Source organism: Echinops telfairi, unplaced genomic scaffold (genome assembly GCF_000313985.2).
Source record: "Echinops telfairi isolate 266 unplaced genomic scaffold, ASM31398v2 ScPeMD7_25;HRSCAF=90, whole genome shotgun sequence".
NCBI classification, from domain to species: domain Eukaryota; kingdom Metazoa; phylum Chordata; class Mammalia; order Afrosoricida; family Tenrecidae; genus Echinops; species Echinops telfairi.
In genome coordinates, this window is record NW_022103922.1 from 23,228,407 (window position 1) to 23,253,133 (window position 24,727).

Genomic DNA, 24,727 nt, shown 5'->3' on the forward strand with positions numbered 1-24,727 from the left:
TATACATTAAGAGTGAGATCAAAAAGAATAATGATGTGGGCATGAGAAGACAAGCCACGCAAGCTCAGTGGGTTTGGATGAAGAGAATGGGACTATTCCTGTGATAGCTGGGTTTTGCATTAACCTGGCTGGGTCAGGATTCTCAGGGGTTTGGCAGTATAATATAATCAACTCCATAGGGGACTTACTGTTAACAGCTAAGCAGTTTTAATAAGATCAGGGTGGAATGCAACCCCCTTACTCAGGTCACAGGTTTGAAACAAGTGAAAGGAAGTTTTCTCAGGAGTATGGCCTTCTTCCTATATAAACAGATGTTGTAGTAAAGTTTGGTTGCTTTTTGCTGAGTCTTTATCTTGCATCTGGCTCATACACCTCTGGTTCTCTGAACCTGAGCCAAGTCCCTGCTATATTGCCTGCTGATCTCGGGAACCATCAGTGACCTTGGGTTCATTGGCCTCTCCAGTCACAGGCCTGACTTGCTGACCTTACATTCCTCCACCTCTACAGGCCGGAGTGCTCCTGCAGCTCCTGGGTTCACCGGCCCCTGAAGCTATGAGGGCCACGAGGAGCCTCCTGCTTAACATCTGACATACAATTGTCCTGATATCGATCTATCCATCCATCCATTTCACTGGTTTGACAGAGGGTATGTAGCTACACATATATTTACATATGTTGCAAATATATCCATGAATGTGGGGGAGCACACATAGGGAAACATTATGAAAACGTCTTACACTTAACCAAACACCTTGCAATGAAACATAGGGCTTGGGGCTCACGACCACAGTCTTTATCCTACTTTTCTGAGCAGCTAAGAACTGACTTAAAAGTTTGTGAGAAGAACAGAAAATATGTTCGATGGACTAAGTTTAATTTGGTCATATGGCAGAATATGATCAAAAGAAAAATGCTGAGAATTAGACTCCCTTATTCAAGGAAAGTCTGCTGAGCCAGAATAAAGATTTTGGTAGAACCCTGATCACAATGCAATGAGAAGTTGAGAAACTCTAGAGTCCTTAAATGTCAAGGTAAGTAAATAAGAGAGTAGGTGTTGGACTGACTATTAGGAGCTCTGGTGGTGCGGTGACTAAAACACTCAGCTGCTAACCTATAAAAGCCTCTAGTTCACACCCACCAGCTACCCCTTCACAAAGTATATGACAGGCTACTTTTCTAAAGATTTACAGCCTTGGAAACTATATGGGGTAGTTCTAGTCTTCAATATATGGTTGTTTTAAGTTGGAATTGACTCAATCGCAGTGGTTTTTAATTGTTTTTTAATCATTTGACAGAGAGAATCCTGGTAACACAGTGCCTGGCTGTAACTGAACGGTGAGAGGTTGTAACTCACCAGTGGTCCCCGGGAAGAATGATGTAGCAATCTGCCTCTGAGATGAAGGCCTTTAAGACCCTTTGGGTCAGTTCTACTCTGTTCAACAGGGTTAATATGAGTCTATATAAGACGACAAAAGGGGGAGGGCGGGAAATACTCTGACAGAAATATATGAAGTAAAAATATAGAGGCAGCTGTCCATTGGAACCTAGATGAGAACAGTCAAAATTAGAATGGCTTATTTAAAAAACCTCTAAAGGTAAATCTCCATTTGTTCTGTGACCTGAAGAAAAAGAGCTGTTTGGCAATACTCGTTCAAATAACTCAAAAGTCGAAATACAACTTTCCTCTAGTTCCTAAAGGTTTCCTCCCCGCTCCCACTACCATGACTCGAATTCTATCTTGCAAGACTGGCTAGACCAGAGGAGGTACACTGGTACAGATAGGAATTGAAAATACAGGGAACCCAGGACGGACGAGCCCTATAGGACCAGTGGTGTGAGTGGCAAAACAGGGAGGGTAAAGGGAGAATGGGTAGGAAAGAGGGAACCGATTACATGGAACTGTGTGTGACCTCCTCCCTGGGGGACAGACAACCGAAAAGTGGATGAAGGGAGACGTCGGACAGGGCAAGATATGACAAAATACCCATTTATAAACTATCAAGGGCTCATGAAGGACGGCGGAGCGGGGAGGGAGGGGAAAAATGAGGACCTAATGTCGGGGGTTTAAATGGAGAGAAAATGTCTTGAGAAACGATGTACAAATGCGCTTTACACAATTGATGAGTGTATGGATGGGGATAACAGTTGTATGAGCCCCTAATAAAATGTTAAAAAATAAAAAAAGAAGAAAAAAATTCAAAAGTCATCTTTGACCTACTTATATGAGGAGGTTTCAAAAAGCTGGTAGAAAAACAACTGAAAAATAATATTTTACAAACTTTCGAAGCCCCCTCACATATACATAAGGAAAATATGAAACTGTCTGTGAGTACACCATATACTAAAACCACATCTTGGAAAACACATCATCTGCAAATACTTTAAATGAGTCCCATAGGTGGCCTTGGATCTTGGCAGAACAAGACAGGTATATATCAATGAACAAATGAATTAATCTGTCCAAGAGTCAACCCGACAGTGCCTCTTATAAATTAGGTATTCATTAAAAGGAGACAGATGTAAAATATGGAGCTGCATGCCATGAAAAATTCCTACCAATTATTTTTGGAGGTCATTATTTGATAAAATAGCACTTCACAGCTTTCAGATCTAAGTTTCCTCCAAAAGTACACATCACAGAAATGCCTGTGCCATTGCAAGAGATACTGTCTGAGTCTCTTCAATAGTACCTTTCTTCTTTTTCTATTTGTAGAACCCTCCCACCTCTGACACCCTCTCACAAGCCACTAGACAACTAGTGGCTTGCCCACTTCCACTGCACCCTGCATTCACTTACCCTACATCCAAATAGCAAGCACCAGGGCTCCTACTACCAGAGGTCAGTATGGCAGGTATGACATATCCTGGACACTACTAGGGGAGTCACTTCTATTAACCTGCAACAATCCAATGTCCTTCTTCAAACATAGGGGGGTGAGGGGGACCATCCAGGTGTAGGAGGGGATCACATGCCACCAAGTACAAGGTCCAAGGGGGCCCAAGACAAGTAGTGGATCAACATTCCGGGATACCACAAACATCGCCGAGTAAGCCAGACAAAAGTGAAGGTGTTTCTGCTAATATGAGAGGGTGCAGTTTACAGATTTTCCCAGGTGCTCAAGACCCTTGATAAGCCCTGTCTACTACAATGACACCAGCCATAAGACTGTCTCTTGTCATATTTTACCACTACTCCAATGGGGAACAAAGCCGACTGGCACACACTGAAAGGCAAACCAAAGCCACTGCGGTCAAGACTCGGGAAGAGCCCCATGGGGTTTCAAAGCCATCAATCTTCCCAGCAGCAGGCTGCCGTTATCTTTCTCCAACAGAGGGGCTGGTGGGTTTGAAGTGCTGTCCATTTGCTCAGCAGCCAAGTGCTGAACCACCGCGCCACTGGCACACACTCGGTATCTAAAGTGTTTGTGGAGTTAAATACTGACTTATAAGTACTCACAGATATTCCCTATCCAAGACTGTACTTCCATGGGGAATACAACAGTGTGCAGATGTTACTTGGTTATTCACTGAATAGCGACTGTAAGCTGACTGCGGAATAAGGCTGAAAGACAGCACTACGACATTCATTCCTGCTACTGACGGATATTCATTTCCCAAAGAGACCTGACACAGACTCTAACCAACAAGAAAAATTCACAGAAAATTTCTAAAGAATGAACTAACTTGATTTTACTCTCCTTCTGTGAGGCCAACATGCCCAAAAGCCAGTTACACAGTCAACGTAGTCACTCTCAGCTTCTTTGTTTGTTCTCACAGGTCCACAGTGCTCACCAGGTGAGCTCAATGCTACCTCCACTAGGCTACTGGAGGTGCTGGAATGTGCCGGACAGGTTGCTGGAGTCCTTTCTGTCTCCATTGTAACCTACATAAGGTTATTCCTCTCAGCTTTGGAGTTCTTTGAATAAGGAAATAAGCCTGTTTAATTCCAAAATCATCTATTTGGAGCCTTCAACAAAAACATTTTCTATCCCACTGACTTATCCACCTTATGAAATTAAACCGCAAAACCAAACCCATTGCCAACTCCAACACACAGCAATTCCAGCAGTCCTATCTAAGGTTTCCCAGATGACATATCTTCATGGAAGCAGGGGTCTCCCTCCTCAGTCTCCAATGGAGTGAGTGGCTTTGAGCCACTCCGCTTGCAGTTAGCAGCTTAACCCATAGGACCACTGGGTTCCTTCCTCTACTGCCTTGTACAGGCCCTGGAAAGTGTGTTCCTGTCATGTCATGTCATCTGGACACACAGCCGTGGATTCTGAAGATCACAGACAATCTATAGACAATGTAAGTAAGGATCAACACAACTCCAAGTACCAAGTATTAAAAGCATAGGATGAGGGATTGTTTTAAAACTAATACTGTTTAAAATGGTTAAATTTCACTGTAAGGTATTTCCAAATTTAATCTTAAATATTTTTCTAAGCTTGCAATTAAATATTTGTTTTTTCCCTTTTAATATTACAATCGCTCACTCTTGACCCTCCTTGGAGAAAGAAAGGAGGGAGGAAAAGCGCCCATGTTGGATGGGTAACAATCGCTTTTAAAGCCTTCCCAGTCTTCAAGACTGACACTGGTCTTCTTATAGCTCCACATAATGAGGGCTAATGGCTTTTATTAAAAATATAATGCACTTTAACAAATTATTTCCTAAATTTACAAAGAAATACTAACAAGCCTTCCCTTTAAAAGAGAAACTGTTTACTCCAATAATCCTCCTTTAAAGGTGTTCTAAATTTTAAGAGTCTATTACTCGTATCTGTAAGTTAAAAATGGTGTATCTGTTATAAGCTAATTCACACACACACACCACCCTAACAGTTGCTGTTGAGTAGACTTTTAATTCTTGATGATCCTATACCCACACACAACATCCCAAGGTCCAGTGTGGCCTGGTTGTCAGGACCTGTGTGTGTATGCACAGATTCACACACACACATACACACGGGAAAGCAACTACCAAAATTATTTTTCTCTCAATCATTGGACATTGGAGAATCATCACAGGGAAAGCTTTTTTAAATGAAAAGATTAGCAGGGCTAATGGTCTCATTCAATGACTATCCTTCATTCTCCAAACATCTATTAAGATACCTGAGTTGTGCTTCTGCCCCTCCCCCCCTCCAGCTTTAAGAAAAATAATTACTGTACTGCTAAAGCCTTTCACAGAATGGCACTGAAATTTTACAAGAAGGAAGATTTGTACTGAAGACACTGATGATCTCCACTACACACCTCACTGCCATTCACAAAACCCCTGCAGAAGACGGGGTACTAAGGGGCAGGGAGTGGCATGGCCACCATTGTTTTGTTCTAAGACAAAGTGTTCCCCTGAATCTGAGGCTTCAGATCTTTGGAAGCATCCTAGTGGGTTTACCTTGTGAATCCAGTCCTGAAATATTTAATTACACTGTCGGGAGCTGTGAATGGTCTGGCACCATGCCCTTTCCCTAGGCCTTGTTGATTGATAGCATCAATAACATTCACTGGCTGTAATTAAACTGCCAAATAGTAGCCCCTTTGCCACTTGGTAGATCAATGTTCTTTAATACTCACAGAACAAAGTACAAAGGTAAGAGGGGTGTTTTTACCCCTCACCTTCACAGTTCATTTGACTTTGTGCTTCAAAGCAGTTTGCAGACCATGCATATTTCACAATTCCCCCCAGACAGTGGCTAATGAAGAAGAACACTAGGGGAAATGCTGGCCAGTTGGTGACAATTTATTATTGCTATGTTTTTGCAAATCAGAGCAGGACAGGGACATTCAAAACTTTTCGGCAACAGTATGCGCTGCTTTGCTTCACTTTAGAGAATGACTGTTCAGTCTAGAGGTTGTAGTACGAAGCTGCATATAGTGAATGGTTTTTCCTTTTAAAGATTTTTTTATAACAAAGAATGCAATCAAGTTCTTCTAATAATGGAGCCAATTCCCATTTATTCAGGCTCGTCTAGAATGGTAGCCAATAAACGTGAGATAAAATTTTACATTTATTGCATTTTAAAAACAACGTTCACAATCTAGGAGTAACAATCAAATTGGACCATATAATTCAACTCCCAGCCACTATTTGGAAAGATCCATTTTAAATGAAAGGGCCCAGTCCAGATAGACTAGAGAAACAAATCTAGACACTCATGTGTGTAAGAAAGAGCTTCATATAAAGAGTAAATGTACACTAAGAAAACATCCCAGCGCAGATCAAGTCCATAAGTCCAATATTAGCCCACATGTCTGATACCAATCTATAAAGTCCTCTTCCGACTCACGAAACACATGCAATGATGCAGAATGCAGGAAGATCACTGGCCAGTGGGTGGAAGTGTTGTGGATTCAGTGGCAGTGGAAGCATCTCAGTGCTGGCAGGGTTCTCCATGTGGCTCTTTCAGCACCAGGGCTCTAGTACAGCTCCATGTGTCTTAGTCAGCCTGCGCCCTGCCTCCAGCAAGCTGTTTTTCTCCTTAGTGCCTCCAAATGAGTTCATCAAACTGTGACCTGATTGACAGGTTCAACTCTACCCATTCACTCTTAAGTCTCAAATTGACAACAGACTGTAACCACCACAGGCCCTGAAAATTCCTCAATCACTCTCAGAATCAAGTAATAAATTAATATATTAATATGTTTGAAACAAGTACCACAGCTCTTCCAAGTGAAAAGTACTCAAAAGCACTAAGCAGTGTTTCTTGGGTCAAGCAGTCATGTGTGGCATGCTACTGCCTTCACCTCAAGTCTACAGAGAATCAGATCCTCTCAATATCGGTTCATGTCCAGGAATCTGCACTCACCCAAGTGATTCCGGTGACTATTTTGTCTGATAGTCCATTATTATTATTATTATTATTATTATTATTATTGTAGTTATTGGTTTAGGTGACATCAAGTCTATTTCAACTTATAGTGAGCCCTGTGTAACAGAATAGCACAGCCTGTTAAGTTTCCTAGGCTATAAACTTCACGGGATCAGATTGTGGGATCGTTCCTCTTGTGGAACCACAGGGCCAGTTCAATCTTTCAGCTAGCAGCCTAGAGCGTAGGAAGCCTAGAATTTGGGGGTGTAAGAGGGAGCCTCAAAAATGTGTGTGGAAAGATGGGACTTAAAAGATAATGGAACTGTCCATGAGCTCTCTGGAGCTCCTAGTATTAGAGTTGTCCTGAAGAGCTCTTTAAAATGACAAATGTCAAGCCCTCCTCATCCTCATCCACTAAGATTGGTACTTAGAGGAGTAAGACAAATCCTCAGGTAGCTGCAAAGAAAAGCAAGTGTACGCAAATATAAATTGTCAGCTCAGTTTGGGAAAAGTAAACCAGAGCCCATGCAAACCGACTCCTGGCATTTCCAGGAGCTGAGGCTGGCTTGGAAGCCCCTCAGCCTAGCTGATCACTGCCAAGTGCTGCTGTGCTCCAGTCTGTCACAGTGAAGCCAAGGAATGTTTCCAGAACAGGAATAAGGTCATCTGGTTAGAGCAGGCAGGGACAGCCGACAGTCCACAGAAAGCCATTTATTTAACACAACTCTGAGGAGCCCAAGCTTTCTCAGAACTGCCACTTTCCAGGACCACGCAGGTGCTGTGCCTTCCCTGGGCCCTCTAATTGCTCACCTGACAGCTACTTCAAGTCTCATTAACAACCCAGAGTCTATGCAGGAAAGATTAAACTCCCATTCCCGTCGGGAAAAGTAAACCTCACACTAATGACCAAAGTACAGAGCACAGTAAGCATGATTTACTCATTTTTCAAGATCTACTTCCCCATAACACAAATTAGGTGACAAAAAATACCCAACAATATTAAACTGAGGGGCTATCTATACATGGTGACTGCTTCCTTTCTAAATCCCTCCCCAAATGACCTCTAAAATAAAACTTTAACATAGAAAAGGAAGACCGAAACAACCGCATAGACTTGATCTTTGCTTTTTCAGTGAACAGCAAGCAGGTCAGCACAAGTATCTTTTACCTCTACATATTAAGCATTAAGGAGAGCAAAATGCTTTCGTAAGTACTGCTCAGGCTGGTCCCCCAAACCCCCGACCTAACACCATGCTGTACAGTTCATTCCAATTCCCCGTTACAGAGGGGAGCAGCTCCATAGGGCTGAGAGTGAATGACTCACAGCCGAAAGGACAGAGGACTGAACCCACCCAGAGGTGCCTCAGAAGACTAGCCTGGCAATCTGTTCCTGAAAGGTCAGAAATGCTTTTTGAGGGGACGGGGGAACAAACCCTGTGGGGTCATTCTATTATGCACACACAGATGGGGCCACAAGAAGTCGGCATCAATTCAATGACATCTGGTACCAATCACCACACCATTCTCCAATGGCACCATATGCTGGCTTCAAACTAACACCCTTTAGGTGGAATGGCACAAATGGAGCGCAGTATGGTTTTCAAACTACAGCCTCCCCTGTGCTTGCCCATAAGCAGCATGTCAAGAAATGTTTATTTTACTGGTCAATTACAAGCAAAACAGCATACCTAATTTACTAAATACGACCTCTGGATTCCAAATTCTCCCCAAAGTAGAGGTTAGCCTGAAAACCATGGAGCTTTTCTGCCACGAGGCTTAGAACCCTGCTCCCCTCTATAACGGGGAATTGGAATGAACTGTACAGCATGGTGTTAGGTTGGGGATTTGGGGGACCAGCCTGAGCAGTACTTACGAAAGCATTTTGCTCTCCTTAATGCTTAATATGTAGAGGTAAAAGATACTTGTGCTGACCTGCTTGCTATTCAGACTTGGTTCAGCTGGCTGCTGCTGCATAGTCTCCCAACTGCAGGCACAATGGGAAACAGGCCATTATGAACCAGAGGGTTGTCATCAGCTGGTTTCCACAAGCAGATGGCTAAGCCTTCCATCTGAAAAGACTACATGAGGGCCCCACCATCGTCCCCAAAGCTATTTACTTATAATGGTTATCTATAGCCTGCTTCTCAGAAAACTACTTTCATCTCAATGATGGGGGCCGGGGGTGGGGGTGGGGGTGGGTGGGCATGAACGTTGCCCTCCTCATTTGAGTTTCTTGTTCTTGTAGAGCAGTGGTTCTCAACCTTCCTAATGCTGTGACCCTTTCATGTAGTTCCTCGTGCTGTGGTGAACCCCAACCATAAAATTATTCTCACTGCTACCTCATCATTGTCATTTTTCTACTGTTAGGAATCAGGCGACCCCTGTGAAAGGGTCGTTCAACACCCCGCCCCCCAAAGGGGTCACTACCCACAGATTGAGAACCGCTGCTGTAGCGCAATCTGCGATGGCCTCCTGAACAAGTCCCTTCACCTGAGCTTCCCCTCAGTGGTCAAAGGGAGTAAAGTGCTTGCAACTCAGAGACTCCTGGTGTTTATAGAACACCAAACAAGGGAAAGAATGGAGCTCTATGAAAATATTCAGAAGACTACAGACCCTTTCTTGGGTAGCTAGCATTACAAGCACTAACTTGACTAAGCCCTGCAAATAGTTTTCCCTCTTAGGATGTTCTCCGAGGCTGCTAAATGATTCAAAGTTCTGATAAATGTTAAGTGACTAAATTTCAAACATATCTCACCACCTCGAAAGAGAACACTTTCCCATTCTTATAGGAATCCTACTTTCATGGCCTTCACCCTATTTTCAAAACAATGAACACTCGCACACAGTGGTTACCCTTCTAAGTCTATTTGTGACCCTTATAAACTTAAAATTCTCCATGCTGGTTATAGACATGAGGCAGTCAGGGTTTTCTTATATAGATCTCACTTCATCTCGGAGTACGGCCATGACACCCCTTCTCAAGGGGCATATTTGGTAATGAAATGATCAACTTCCCTCTAAGACAGCGGTTCTCAACCTGGGGGTCGAATGACCCTTTCACAGGGGTCGCCTGACTCCCAATAGTAGTAAAACGACAGTGATGAAGTAGCAACAAAAACAATTTTATGGTTGGGGAGGGGGGGTCACCACAACATGAGGCACTATATGAAAGGGTTGCGACATTAGGAAGGTTGAGAACCATCGCTCTTACAGAAGGGAAGGGTTCTGTCACCTGCATCAACTCCAGCCCTAACATGCCTCCTGGGCCCACAGGCAGGGAGGGAGAGCTGGGATTCTGACCTCAGGACCCTCCTTCTTCACTCGTTCCTGTGTGAGGGCTCAGCCTCCGGCCCAACAAGTGTGGGGAAAATATCTAAAAATCTGTTCTGAGAATGTCAAGCGATTGCCCTCTGTTAACTCTTCACTTTGGACACAGCATGGAAGAAGTAGGAGTAGCACCCAAAGCCTATCAAAGGACAATCAAATTCTAAAACCTTCTCTGGCACCACCCACTCACTAGGCCACCCAAGGCAAGTACCCACCTTTTGATGTCCCTGTGCAAATTCAAAGCTGATAATGGAGCATTCAAGCATAGGGAAGGCATTATACAAGTGGCACACTAATCAACACATTTTTCTCACTGCCCGTGAGTGGATTCTGGCTCATGCAACCGCACAGGGCAGGGCAGGGCAGAGCTGCCCCTATGAGTTTCTTACGAGACTAATTCTTTGGAGGTTGCAAGCCTCATTTTTCCTCCCATGGAATGGCTGATGGCTTTGATTGGCTGGCCTTGCAGTTAACAGCCTAACACGTAACCTGCTATACGACCAGAGTTCCGGCACAGTAATCAAAAAGGCATCTGTAATTCACACCTTCCAAGCAGGGAGGCCCAGGTGGGATTTCCAGCCAATACACTTAATACACAGCCACCACCTGCCAGGGAGACTGGAATGTAGCAATGAGGCTAAAGGGCTTCAACAGAGCTTTCAGGCCAAGATGGAGTAGGAAGAAAGGCCTTGGGCTCTTGCTTCTGAAAATCAGTCAGGAAAGCTCTATGGGACTTAACAGGTCTGGTCTACAACCAGCATGGGTTAAGGTACAGGGCCAAGCTGTACTTCAGTCCCGGTTCAGAGACAAACTGGACAGAAGAGAACAACAAACTGACCTCAATTTACAGGAAATGACTTTATATTCATGACTAATCAGGCTTGGCAATACGCTATTAAACCATCCAGCATTTTATATCTGGCACTAGAAAGTTTCAGACAATGGGTTAAAAATGAAGACAGAAAAACATGCACACTCAGTCTGTCTTCATTGCAGGGAGAAATGAGCATCTATTTTTGCCTCCACTCCTGGTATATTCTTTTTGTTTTTCCCTCTGTAAGCAGAGATCTGAGCAACTAAAAAACATCTTATATGCTGTTAGTTAATTTCAGGCTTGTCTTCAAACTGTTACTTTCAAAATTTTTCTAAACACTGTCAAGGTAAGGCTTAAAGAAAGAAAAGCCTCCTGCTTCCACTCCAGCAAACCCAAAACAGTGCCCTGACCTCAGCTTTCCCATTCCTGTGAACTGCACAGGTACACCAGCTCAGCATGACTATTCTAAGCTCCTCTTGTCTCAAACTCCCAAGAAGGGTGCTCACATATTTTCAGAGAGCACCTACCAGGTGCCAGCTGTCTCTTGAACTTCACTCACATTCTAGATTCCGTGCCCTCTGCCTTCTCTACAGGAATGAGGTGACTTATGTAGCACCTTCACAGTATTTCCTCCTGGTTGGGAATAAAGTTTATAAAATAATGCACAATGACTGATAAAAAGTCAACACCAGCCCGGACCACCACATACAGGAGAAGAATGAACTAGTTTTTCCCCCCACATAACGTGTTATGTGGCTTCTACTGTGGTCCCAGAGCACAGTTAAAATTGGTATATCCTCAGGATAGGGTGCTGCACTTCAGAAGTTAAGGAAGGAGCTCTACTCGATAAGCATTAAGTTCATTTAAAAAATAGTGACACCCCTTCTTAATATGCAAGTTGAAAGATCATGGGGACTAAAGAGGAAAATGAGGCAGGAAATAAATATCCTGCTGAACAAAATGTATTTGCAGATCTAAATAAAAATTTAATTGCAGGCAAGACTTGTCCACCATCATGCAGCCAGCTGAAATCACGTTAGCAATTGACAGGGAGGATAAGATTTCAGAAAAATATGTGCGCTATGCTGCAACTGTTATTTTGGAGCCCTGGTGGTGTAGTAGGTGCAAGATGGGCCACTAACCACAAAGTCAGCAGTTTGAAACCACCAGCTGCTCCTTAAGAGAAAGATGAGACTTTCTACTCCCCTACTGAGTTATATTCTGGAAACCAACAGAGCAGTTCTACTCTGTCCTATAGGGTCACTGAGTTGGCATTGACTCCAGGATAGTGAATTTGTTTTTTGTTGTTGGTACCTGCCTTTGAGTAGAATTTCTACTCATTCTCCTCTGTATTAAAAAAAAAAAAAAAAGGCCTGCAATCATTATGTTCACTAATTGAGGGAAAGTATAAATTTTTAACAAATTCAGTTAGGGAAAGGTATAAATTTAATGAGGATTTAAAAGCTGTACATTAAAGAAAATGAATATAAACCTTTATTCTAATCATGTTTTAACATATGAATTCTTTAAGAAATAGATACTATTTATAATAAAAACTCCCAACTTTTTAACCAGAGAATTTCACTATGTGCTTAAATTAGCACTATATATACTGTAACATATAGGACATTTCCAATTTATACCAATGACTATTTTAAAGAAAATATCACTTTTATTTTATGCCTGAACAAGATGATTTATTGCAAGACCAAATTTAAGCAGTTGTCTATGCTAGCAGTTCTGCCAGACAGGGTTTTGTTCTTTCGATTGGTAGGAAGAGGTAAGGTAAGGGTGCTATCAACCAATAGTACTGCACACAGTTCTCTTCCTTCAGCTGACATCACACTTTCCTGAGATTGCAAGCCCATTTGAGACCAATAAAGCTTCCTTTAAGTATTAAGAAAGAGAGGAGGCATTGGAGAACTGCTAAGAGCCGATGTGGTTCAATCCACATTGAATGTGGTTGCAGAAAAAGCTACCAATACTTTTTGGAAAATATTTTACTTTCCTAAATGTGATTTTAATTCTAACACCATTAACCTAGAAAAGTGAGAGGTATGACTTTGAAACCATAAATGTTTTTACTAAAATTAGAATTTATCAATTACTTGAGAGTTCCCTGAAAACACTGAGTAGAGAAGGAAAATGAAGACTGAAGGCATTAGTCACAATCACTGCCCTCTTGAAGACCCCCCACCCCTGCCCCAGACTTCTTGGTTAAGTCCCCAGCACACTACTTGTGATACTCCCACACAGAGCCTTTTACTTTTCCTCTGGATGTCTACTGTAAATATACGGCCTGACTGCTCCCCTTCTTACGACCAGAAGTCAAAAAGCACCTCAGAATATTCTCCCTGTATATTTTAATGAGGAACAAACTGGGCAGACTTCATGTAACAACCTCCCCCCACTCCACAGGTAATTCAGGGATGGTGTGATGTTAACAGGAAGGTAGAAAGCTGAGACGCCACCCCAATGAGAAAAGCAAACAAAACGAAATAATTTAGAAAAAGAAGCTAATTACTTGGAGGTTTAAATTCTGGATTCAACTACTCAAAATAATAGTTCGACGCCTAACCATGTCTGCATCAGGACTCAGAATTTTAACACATGGTTACAAACAAAAGGAAAGTGGGTTTTGAAGACATAAAATTCTGAACTCAAGGAATACACAAACATTCATACAACTGTGAATACATTCAGGCATATGTGAATTCACCTATGGCATCTTTCTAAAGGAAAGCATGGTGTCATGAGATCTTTGGTATCAGAAGACAAAAATCTGAGTTGTAGCTGTCTTCCATTGTCTGGCTAAATCATGTGACTGCTAAGGTCTCGAGTCTGTCATGGTAGGTTGAGTGAGCAGAAGGTGATGCTTAAACCTAATTACTTATGGTTCCTCCCACCCCAAAGCTTCTATGGTTTCTCAAAGGTCAAGGGTCAACTACAAAGGAAGAACCCCAACAAAATTAGTACAACCTTGCAAGGCAGGGAGGTCAGATGGTCAGTCAAGCTAAAAACCAGTAGGAAAAAGAACTTGATGGTGCCAGCTAGCACTACTGACCATTCCAATCAGGGTCACAACTGATGGACCTTGAAAGAGTGGAAGATCAAGGAGGAACCAAATCTCAAATTCTTTTAAAACAAACACAAAATAGGCCTCCTAAACTGCTCATGACAGACAGCTCCCAAACACTACTGCTTGAGATACTCTTCAAACCTGCAGTCAAAATTAACCATTTGGCTCAAAAACAATGAACATCACCCCAAGTACTGTGCTCCTTTAAAAAAAACTTTACAAAATGAGACCAGTCAACAGTTACTTCAACACAAAGATGAGAATGTAGGGGAGAAAGGAACCTCGTCAGATGCCAAGTCAGGTCTGAGGCATTAGCAACCCCCCAGAATGAAACGCTGTGGGCTACTGCACCATCTTCAAAAAAATCATGGGCGGGGGGCCGTTGTTGTAGCCACTGGGTCCATCCATCTCCTTGAGGGTCGATGGTCTTCCTCTTTTCCACAGACACTTTACTTTGCCCGACCTTGATGTCCATCTCCAGGAACGCTGCCTCTAGTGACATCTCCAAAGTCCGTGAGATGAAATCCTGTCCCTCTCACGTCTAACACTAGCTTTCTTCCCAAAGAGATGGGTAATTCTTCTCACAGCCCATGGCATATTTCAGATTCTTCCAGCCGGCACCTTAACTCAAAGGCATGATTCCTTCTTTGGTCTTCCTCGCTCACTGGCCTGCTTTCACAGGCATATGAGGTAACTGAAAATACCATGGCCTGTATTAGATATACCTTCAAAGTGACATCTTTGCTTTCAGACAATGGAAAGAGATCTTTTGCAGATTTTCTTAATGCATTATATGGTTTTATTTTCTGACTACAACTTCTATGGATGATGATGATTGTGTGTGTGTGTGTGGGGGGGGGGGGGGGGGACTAGGTTAATGGAAATGAAACGCCCAGCGCGAAAATGAGAATATCTGTGCACTGTGAAGAATATCACCAAAGCAACTTGTGTAGAAACTGTTGAACAGTGAGATAGTTAACATTTATTGTGCCAACATGGCCGATACACACATGTGGGATTAATTGAAGGGTGGAGAGATAAATGGCTCGGCAAGCCTCATCTTTCTTGTCTCTTGCTCTTTGATGATCGGACCAGTATGCAGCTGCCTTGCTTGTTCTTTGCCTCAATTTGCAAGCTACACTACCTGTGGGACACCTAAGCCATGGACTGTGTCGCTGTAATTTGAGGTTCCTTCAAGACCTGCTTCCCCAGACCATTGGAATTTATATCTCTTGAGCTGGGGACTGTTGGACTCTGTCATCTGGCTAACTGTTGGTGACCTACCTGCCTTGCTGTTTACTGCCTGTGGATAGCCTGACTTGCTCTACAGAGGACTACCCGGCGGCCCTAGAAGGACTGCTAGTGTCTCACAGCTGTCTCACAGGAGTGAGTTGCACTGAGCCATTTGTACTGCTTTATAGGTTAATCAAGTGTTTATTTCTTCTGTTACATATATATATAATTATTAGCGTTCTGGTTCTGTTTCTCTAGAGAACCCTGTATGTATGTATGTATGTGTGTGTATATATATACGTATATAATTATGAGCGTTCTGGTTCTGTTTCTTTAGAGAACCCTGTCTAACAAAAACAGGAACCTAAGCTACTATGTATCCACATTCACTAAAAACACAATTTACAAGAAGCCCACAGTGGGGTGTATATGCTCAAACGTGGGAGCAACAACAGCATTTGTAGAGAGGCTGGAAACAGCATCAACTTCCAGGTGAAGAAGCCAGTGTGGCAAGAGTGATCAGAGCAAACAGTAGTAGAGAGATATTCCTCAACAAAAAAGTGTTTAAATGCTACATTAAAGCAGGAGGGAAACATCATAGAACCTTCAGTGAAAAGTAACAAAAACAAAATGGCTTTCTTGTCAGATCGGCCTAAGAGTCAATAGTGGGACCAGCCTGAGAAGGGAGAGACTGATTTCCAGAACAGTACCCAGGGTACTGAAAAAGGCTTACCTGTAGCTTCCCAAAGGTACTTAATGCAATAAACAATACAAAATCTAGTCAAGTCTCTATTACAGGAGCACAACACATGTCTAATTTTAAATTAAAAAGAAACACACACACACCCAGAACAGACAGACAAAAATGGCGCTGCATAGATTTGAAAAATGGTCAGCTTTGCCTTTCAGAGAAGTCTGGGCCAAATAGAGGATCCCAGCTGCTAGCTGATATTTTTGCAGGAACCAAGTGGGGGCAGGGAAAGACGTGGCCTGCTGCTTACCCACCACCCCCACCCCCATTTCAGAGAATCAGAAGAGAAGTAGCAGATGTCACAGTGTAAAAAGCCACAAGGCATTCCTGTCCTTTCTTCCCTGTATTCAGGCTGAGCAGCTGGGCCCTGAAGAGAGAAGGCCGGCAAAGGGCAGGAAGGAAACAGCTGTCATCTGCAACCTCCCTTGCAAGCCATGAACGAGGATCCTATGGTGACCCGTCTTGCCTGCACTTCCACGTCTTCTAGATCTTATTTGTAGTTGGGACATCTAGCAAAAGAACTGACTCACTAAAATGAAATAAGGAAGGCTATTTCTGTAACGGGACACAGGCAATTCCTAGGATGAACAATTCCAAGGACCTATTCCATTTCCTCCTGCAACTCGAGATCTCAGAACTAAGACAAAGGAGCAATAATCCAGAAGATCAATTTAAATTGGGGAAATGAGGGAGGCACAAAAATTGCTAGTGGGATACCCACTGCCCTCCAGTCGATTCTGACTCACAGAGACTGCATAGGACAGAGCAGAACTGACTCTGGCCTCCTGCGACTGTAAATCTGTATGGGAGCTGAGAGCCTCCTCTCTCCCCCTTGCAGAGGCTGATGGGTTTGAACCACTGACCTTGTGGCTTGCAGCACAACCCATAACCGTACCATGCTCCTTTATAATAGGGCAGAACCAAACAAATGGCCTAAGAGCACTTGGTTGGTGGTCCTATTAAAAGATTTGTCTCGGGTACAAAATATAAAAACTCCACAAAAACGTAGGCATGTGAAAGAACTAGTCCAGGCTGACCAAATAATTTTAACATGTTGGTGACCTATCACGTTCAGAGTGCTTTCTGCCTGAAGGGTGGATCTTTTCCCTTAGAACTGGGGTCCTCAAACTTTTTAAACAGGGGGCCAGTTCACTGTCCCTCAGACCCGTTGGAGGGTTGGACTATAGTTTTAAAAAAAAACTCTGAACAAATTCCTATGCACACTGCATACATCTTATTTTGAAGTAAAAAAACAAATAGGGCAAAATCACCCGGTGCGCCGGATAAATGTCCTCTGCGGGTTCCGGGCTGTAGTTTGAGGATGCCTGCACTTAGAACACTTCCTTGATCACTTTAAACCCCAGCCTATCTCGGAGGCATGGTGTGCAGTTTGCTCTAGTTGACAGAGGGCTGGTAGTGCTTATTCTTATGGACCAATAACTATAAAGGAGGAGATGTCAAAGCTATGCAGGATTCCCTAAACTGACAATTCTGAGGGAAGCCACGTTTAAGCACAAGGATGACACTGCATTTTCAGATATCTGAAGGGGGGGAAAGTGAGCAGAAATCTTCCAGACAAGTCTCTAACCAAGATGGATGCCGTAGTCAGCCTAGACTAACTTCCCTTTACCACTTTAGGCTATAATCTGGCTGCTTATATTGAGGGTGGAAAATAGGTTTCAACTTGAGTCAATTGATCAAGGCTGCCAGGAACAGTATTTGGAAAAATATTTAGGAGCCACATCCAGACTCAAGGAGGAAAACTGCAATGATTGATTGTCAACGTCTACAATGGACAGGAGAGGAGGGGAAATTGATAGTGCATGTAGTAAGAGTTTGTCAGAGGAAACATCCCTTTTATTTTCTAAAAAGAAAGGAAGAAATCCATTCTTGGGATCAGATTAACTTTTTATACAGAGAAAATCTACACATGAGTTTCAAAAATACCCCAAAGGGGAATAGTGCCCAGCAAAATTATTTACCGATTTACCGTCGGTCTTGAAGGGAAAATATAACCTGTGTGGCATTTAAGTCCTTCTAGTCATTCTCCTCACAGAGCCCTGGTGGTAGAGTGGTTACATGTTGGGCTGTGAACCACATGGTCAGCTGTTCAAATTCACCAGCAGCTTCAAGGTAGAAAGACTACTCCCATAAACAGTTACCATCTTGGAAACCTACAGGACTCACTCTGAGTCAATGGCAGCAAGTCATTCTCCCCACAGTCAGCTGAACGTGCTAGACCAGAGTCAAATCAGACCAAGGGCCAACTACTGCCTGCTGCTTCATTACCTAGGGCCCACGAGCTAAGAACAGTTTTTAAAATGATAACCAAGTGGAAAATACATAACAAATACTATTTCAAGACATATAAACATTGTGAAATTAAAATTTCAGTTCCCATAAGGATTTATGGAAACAGAGCCACACCCATTTAAGTATATATTGTCAGTGGCTGACTTAGTGCTATCAGGGCAGCATTGAGAAGTTGTAACAGAGACCCAATGACAGGCAAAGCTAAAATATTTACAATCTAGCTTTTTCTTGAACAAAGCTTGATCTCTGCTCAAAGAGCCCTAAAATTCCTGCAAGCTATCTCACTCACTCTCTTCCCTCTAGTGGATGCTGACTCATAGCAACGCTATAGGACAGGTTAAACCTGCCCGCTGTGAATTTCTGAGACTGTACCTGTTTAAGGGAGAACACCCCATCTAACTCCCTCAGACAGGCTGGTGTTTTCAAATTGCTGACCTCAAAGATTGCAAGCCTACTCTTAACCACTGTCAACAGGTCTCCTTGCCTCGAAAGACAAGCCAAGTCATTTTCTATAGTTAGGATACTGAGTCCAGTAAAGTTTAGAGCAACTGCGTCTCATCCTCCTGAATAAATGCTTCTATCACATAGAGAACATGAAAAAGTTTGCTAAGGCTCTCAAAAAAGTGTCACTCTTTTGAAAAAAGGTGAATGAATGAAGTCTACAACTCAATTTTAACTTTTTAAAACAACAGTTTTGAAAGTAGATGCCCCCTCCCCCCCACACACACACACAATATTTTAAACATACTTTTATTGTTTTGGTTTGAAGTCTCAATCCATTCAGCGTGTTGATAGCTTTTTCTGCATCCTTAGGATCAATGTAGTTCACAAAGCCATATCCCAAGCTCTGTCCTGATGGAAGAGAAAGGGGAAAAGGCATATTAGTTCTATGCCACTGACAGAGATCCCCTTTCATTTTGGCACAAGGTCCTTGTAACACTAGCGTATATTCTCAAAGCAGAGAGAACTCTGGATTAATTTTTCTAGAAATATACATGTGGCCTTTTCGCCAGCTCCTTCTGACTACATTTGCAAGTTAAACACCAGTTAGCACTCTCAGCAGACAGCGCATGCATCCCCAGAGGATTCCCACCACAAGGGCCTTGCCTGAGCCAGGACAGCGCCACTAGCTAAACCTCCCTCAGCTTCAGGAACTGTGGGTGCAAGTCTCCCACGAGCTGCTGAGTGGGCTTAGCAGGCATGGCCTTTGCAGCTTCGGTTTCTTTACCTATAAGTAGGGAGGGCTACAGGCATCAGTGTTCTGTTAATTAATTACCCTGACACATCTCCACCACTTACCAGATACAACGACTTCAGAGTCTTAAATGATGAAAGTGACATGGTGTATTTATATGTATACAGGGGGGCAGTTAAATAAAACTGGATCCAATTTTCTTAAAAAATGGGTTTTGAGTTCTGAACAAGGACTCAATGTACACTAGATGGCCAGGCCACATCAATTAGAACACGCAGAAGAAGAAGAAAATGAGATGAAAAACTGGAATTTAGAATAAGAGACACTTTTCAAGTAAGCCCCGCCCCCTGACACCATACCCACCCTTCTATCACCTGAGTCCTCTCACTTCTGCCTCCAACTCTCATATAGTACCCACAATTAAGTAGTGGGATGGAGATTTCAGAATTGAATTCAAACTTAACTCATATTAAAGCCAAGTCTAAATGCATCGACTTTTCAACAAATGGGAAGTTTCTTGATTTGAAAAAGGAGAAACACCTTTGGTGACAAACCGGGCTCAAGAAGTTTCATCTACTAAAAATCAAATATAACTAGTGGAAGATTTCCTGGGAGAAATGCAATAGAAGTCCAAATGATTTTGTTAAATACTGTTTCTGCAACAATTTATGTCATAGAGAGAGGAGCCCTGGGAGCGTAGCAGTTACTCATTGGGCTGAGAACCACAAAGTCAGCTGTTCAGAACCACCAGCGGCTCTTTGGGATAAAGACAGGGCTTTCTACTCCTGTAAAGAATTAAAAAGTCTCAAACACAGAAGGGCAGTTCTCCCCTGTCCTATAAGGTCACTATGAGCTAAACTCAATGGCAGTGAGTTTTCCTAATGTCACAGAGAAGTGAGAAATTTGGTTCTTGATAGAAGACCTCAGTGGCTATAAGTACACATATTTACAACAGCCACTGTGGCTTCTTGAATAGGTGGCTCATTACAACTACACAAAGAAGAAAGAAGGCTCGGTGAAGTATGTACCATACATACTCGAGTATAATCTGACCCACATATCAGCCGAGCACCTAATTTTACTACAAAAACTGCATTTCAAATGTGCTGAAAAACTCAGTTTATACACAAGTATATACAGTGAACCCTCATTTATCACGGTTAATCGGTTCTAGACCCTACCGTGATAAATGAAATTCCGCGAAGTAGGATTCCTTATTTGTAAATCAAATATTTTCGTAGTTAGAGCATAGAGGACATGAAAAAACACCCTTTAGTCACCATTACACTCGTATTACTCAATTTATTAAACGAAAAAGGGAAAATACAGTAAAACATTTTGGACGTTACAATTATCATTTATTATTTATTATATTATTTATGGCATCTAGTTTACAGTATTACATATTTCACATACAGTATTATTATACATAGTTCTTACAAATACTGTAATCAATAGCCTATGAAATGACTTAAGGGATGTACTCTACAGATGGGTTGCCGTCTTTTTCCTCTGAAGGAGCGGGTGTAGGCAGTGGGTGCTGTTACGCAAAAACCGCGATAGAGTGAAGCCACGGAAGTCGAAGCGCGAAGTGGCGAGGGTTCACTGTATGGCATATAATTGACAACAACAACAACAAAAACCCTTATGATTATGTTTGGAGAATTTCTAACATAATTTTGGATAATAAGCACTCACTTATGCCCTCTTATTGGCTTTTCTTAATTTTTTTTTAAGGTAAGTGTTGAAACAATACTTTTCCTCACATTAAAATTTGGATGTTTAATTCTACTCGGAGTTCTAACAGCAACAACAAAAGTAATGTGAAAACTACTGTATTTTTTAAGCATTCATGTCTAGTGCCATCTTAGGAAATAATGGCGCACCTCTATTGTCAATGAGCAGGATTTAAATGGACTGAGTATAACCAGATCTACTCAAGGAAGCCACCTATGACACAAAGAATATGAGCATGGAACAAACACTGGGTTCCAGTCCTGGCTCTGCCATTTACTAGCTGTGTGACTCTGAACAAACCACTTACCCTCTTGTTGTTGTTAAAATCATGACAGTTCCTCCCCAACCAGGTTGCTGAGGCAATGATGAAAACATTCATTACTGGTGGAAGTAGATGACCAAATAACTACATGGTAATTATTGGAGTTTTAGAGTATTCCTGAAGTCAGGAAGATGCTACAAATATAATGGGGGAAAGGAAAAGGCAAGCCAAATGTTGGGTAGTTTTGTCATACACAACATTATGAAGAGTCCAATTTTCCCTCCTACACGGTGGAAAGCACTAACTGTCCACCTGCATTTTAGCAGCTTTGAGTCACAATGTTCCTCCCCCTCCTCCTAAGCACTGAAATTATCTAGAAAGCTCAAAATTGATGACTGAGTCACGTTCCTGAAAATTCTGACACACTCATTGTTACAGGCTATCAAGGCAATTCTGAATCACAGTGACCCACTGCCATGCCCATGGCCCCATCGGTTTTTCTAGGCTGTAATCTTAAGCTCCCCCTCTCCATTGCAAGTGCTGATGGGTTTGAACCTCCAACCTTTCTGTGAACAGTCAAGTAAGTGTTCTGGTCATGCTTCTTGAAGCACTGGTCCTAGATTTTTACTTAAAATCTAACCTGCAGCTCAGGATGAGGATCATAGTTTTAATTATGCAAGAGGATCTATGGCTGGGAGTCGGGGGAGCTCCTGAGAGTCCAACGTGCTGAAGGTCTGGGTATGTTAAAACAACTGTTCTTTTTAACAAGAACATTGGACAGATAAGTGTGAGTGTCCTAAAATCTTCAAATTATCCATTTCTTCAGAGAAGTAATTTACTGGTCCACTTCAGACTTAGGAACAATAGCGCACACTGGTAAGAGGAAGAGCCTGTCTTGCTTAACCGTCCAACGCTGTGCTGAATTCTGAGTCTCTACTCCCAGGAAACCGTAGGCACTCAATGGTATGCTAAATAAATGAGAGGCTCGGCGTGACTGATTATTTATTTAATCAAATGTATGGCTTAAAATGCTCAGCTGCTAACCAAAAGGTTGGTGGTTTGAACTCACCAAGCAGTCTGAGAGAAAAGGGTATGTCAAGCCAGTAAAGATCGACAACCTTGGAAACCCCACAGAGTAGTTTGACCTTATCATAATGGGTCACTATCAATTAGAATCAACCTGATGGCAATGGGTTTGGATTGGGTTTTGCTATTATCCTCAATATCCCCAAGAGATGACCTGTCCACTCAATCACTGCTTCTTTGACCTGAACCCTAGAGCAATCATGGACAGCTATAATAATGAGTCAGTCAAATTTCTACTACCTGCAAATAATGAGTCAGTCAAATTTCTACTACCTGCAAGTTAATTATACTCTGACAAAAGCTGTCTCCAAATGACCTCTCCCACTTAGAAAGTTTTAGCTTGCCTAGCTGCATCACCAGGAAAATTCCATCATCAATTTTCAGAAGCATGTTTGAAGTAGTAAGCAAAATTTTACTATTATCCTAAGCAGAATAAGAAGAAAACGCTGTTTTATCTACTAAGTCCAAAGTTGTCGAGGCATTAAAATGTCGGCACGGGAACGACCTCCAAGAAGAAAGGAACTTTATAGGACTTTCATTTTAAAGTGAGTTAGTCAGGTCTGTAAATATTTTTTTGGATGTCCAAGCTATCTAAAGGCACCAGAGAAGATTCCAGGACAGGCAAGATGTCCTCAGTTCTTACCTTTCAGCTAGCTGGTTTTTACTGCTTAATTTTTTAAATCATTTTATTAGGGGCTCATACGACTCTTATCACAATCCATACATACATTAATTGTGTAAAGCACATTTGTACATTCATTGCCCTCATCATTCTCAAAACATTTCCTCTCCACTTAAGCCCCCAGCATTAGGTCCTCATTTTTTCCCTCCCTCCCCGCTCCCCCCTCCCTCATGAGCCCTTGATAATTTATAAATTATTATTTTGTCATATCTTGCCCTGTCCGACGTCTCCCTTCACCCACTTATCTGTTGTCCGTCCCCCAGGGAGGAGGTCACATGTAGATCCCTGTAATCTGTTCCCAAATCTTTCGCCTTTTACTGCTTAATGTTAACCTCACTAAGAGGCCCCCTAGTGGCAGTGGTTATGCATTGGCTACTAACCATAAGGTCAAATTCACCAGGGAGAAGACAGCTTTCTATTCCTGCAGTTACAGTCCAGGATATTCACAGAAGCAGTTCTACCCTGTCCTATAGGGTCACTTGTGAGGTGGCATCCACTCAATGGCAGCGAGTTTGGTTTGATTTTTAATTATGTAAGGTATTCAGATTCTTCTCCCTCTAGATCAGTGGTTCTCAACCTTCCTAATGCCGCAACCCTTAATACAGGTTCCTTATGTGGTAGTGACCCCCAACCATAAAATTATTTTCATTGCTACTTCATAACTGTAATTTTGCTACTGTTATGAATCATCATGTAAGTATCTGATATGCAGGATATATTTTCATTGTTAAAAATTGAACATAATTAAGGCATAGTGATAAATCACAAAAACAATATGTAATTATGTATTGTAAAATATTTCTATAGACAAATAAATGAAATTTTGTCTTGAAGCATGGTGTAGCATGGGTAACAGTCCTCATGCCGGGTACTCTTAAGTGGGCGTATCTGCACGTGGGCGGACCTACCTGGAGACTGATGGAGTGGTGTCTACATTCCTAAGACCATCAGAAATATGTGTTTTCCGATGGTCTTGGGCAACCCTTGTGAAAGGGCCGTTAGACTCCCCCCAAAGGGGTCCAGACCCGCTGCTCTAGATAGAAGTGCTAGCTGAAGCTCAACAAGGTCAACTGGCTTCCTCAAATAAGAAAAACAGGAAGTGGTCAAGCCAATAATTGAACCTAGGATTCCTACTCTCAAATGCTATAATCTTCTCTACTTCACTCACAACTAGGCTCTTTCTTCAGTGTTTTCCAAAGTAGGTAATACCACCCTCTGGCTGGAACTGGACAGAAGTTGGGGGTGGGGTTTCTGCAAAAACAGATCTGTAAAATTTATCCCGGATGATAGGCTTTAGGACAAAATTTTTTAATAGGGAGGGGGAGAGGGGGGAAGGGGGGGGAGGGCGAGGACACACTGAACTTTTTTTTAAACCTGAAAAGGGGTCTGTAAGTCAAATAAGTTGGGGAACCTATGTGAACTCAGAATTTGTTTAA

The 24,727-nt window shown here is 42.4% G+C and overlaps 1 protein-coding gene across 8 annotated transcripts in view; it reads right to left on the minus strand.

Moving 5' to 3' along the window:
- The window catches only part of ELAVL2 (ELAV like RNA binding protein 2), a 178,905-nt gene that overhangs the window by 33,466 nt on the left and 120,712 nt on the right, over positions 1 to 24,727 (minus strand). For all 8 annotated transcript variants that reach the window (XM_030885374.2, XM_030885370.2, XM_030885369.2 and 5 more), the window contains one exon: positions 19,078 to 19,181. In XM_030885374.2, the coding sequence (XP_030741234.1) occupies positions 19,078 to 19,181 (104 nt within the window). The remainder of the gene's footprint in view (positions 1 to 19,077; positions 19,182 to 24,727) is intronic.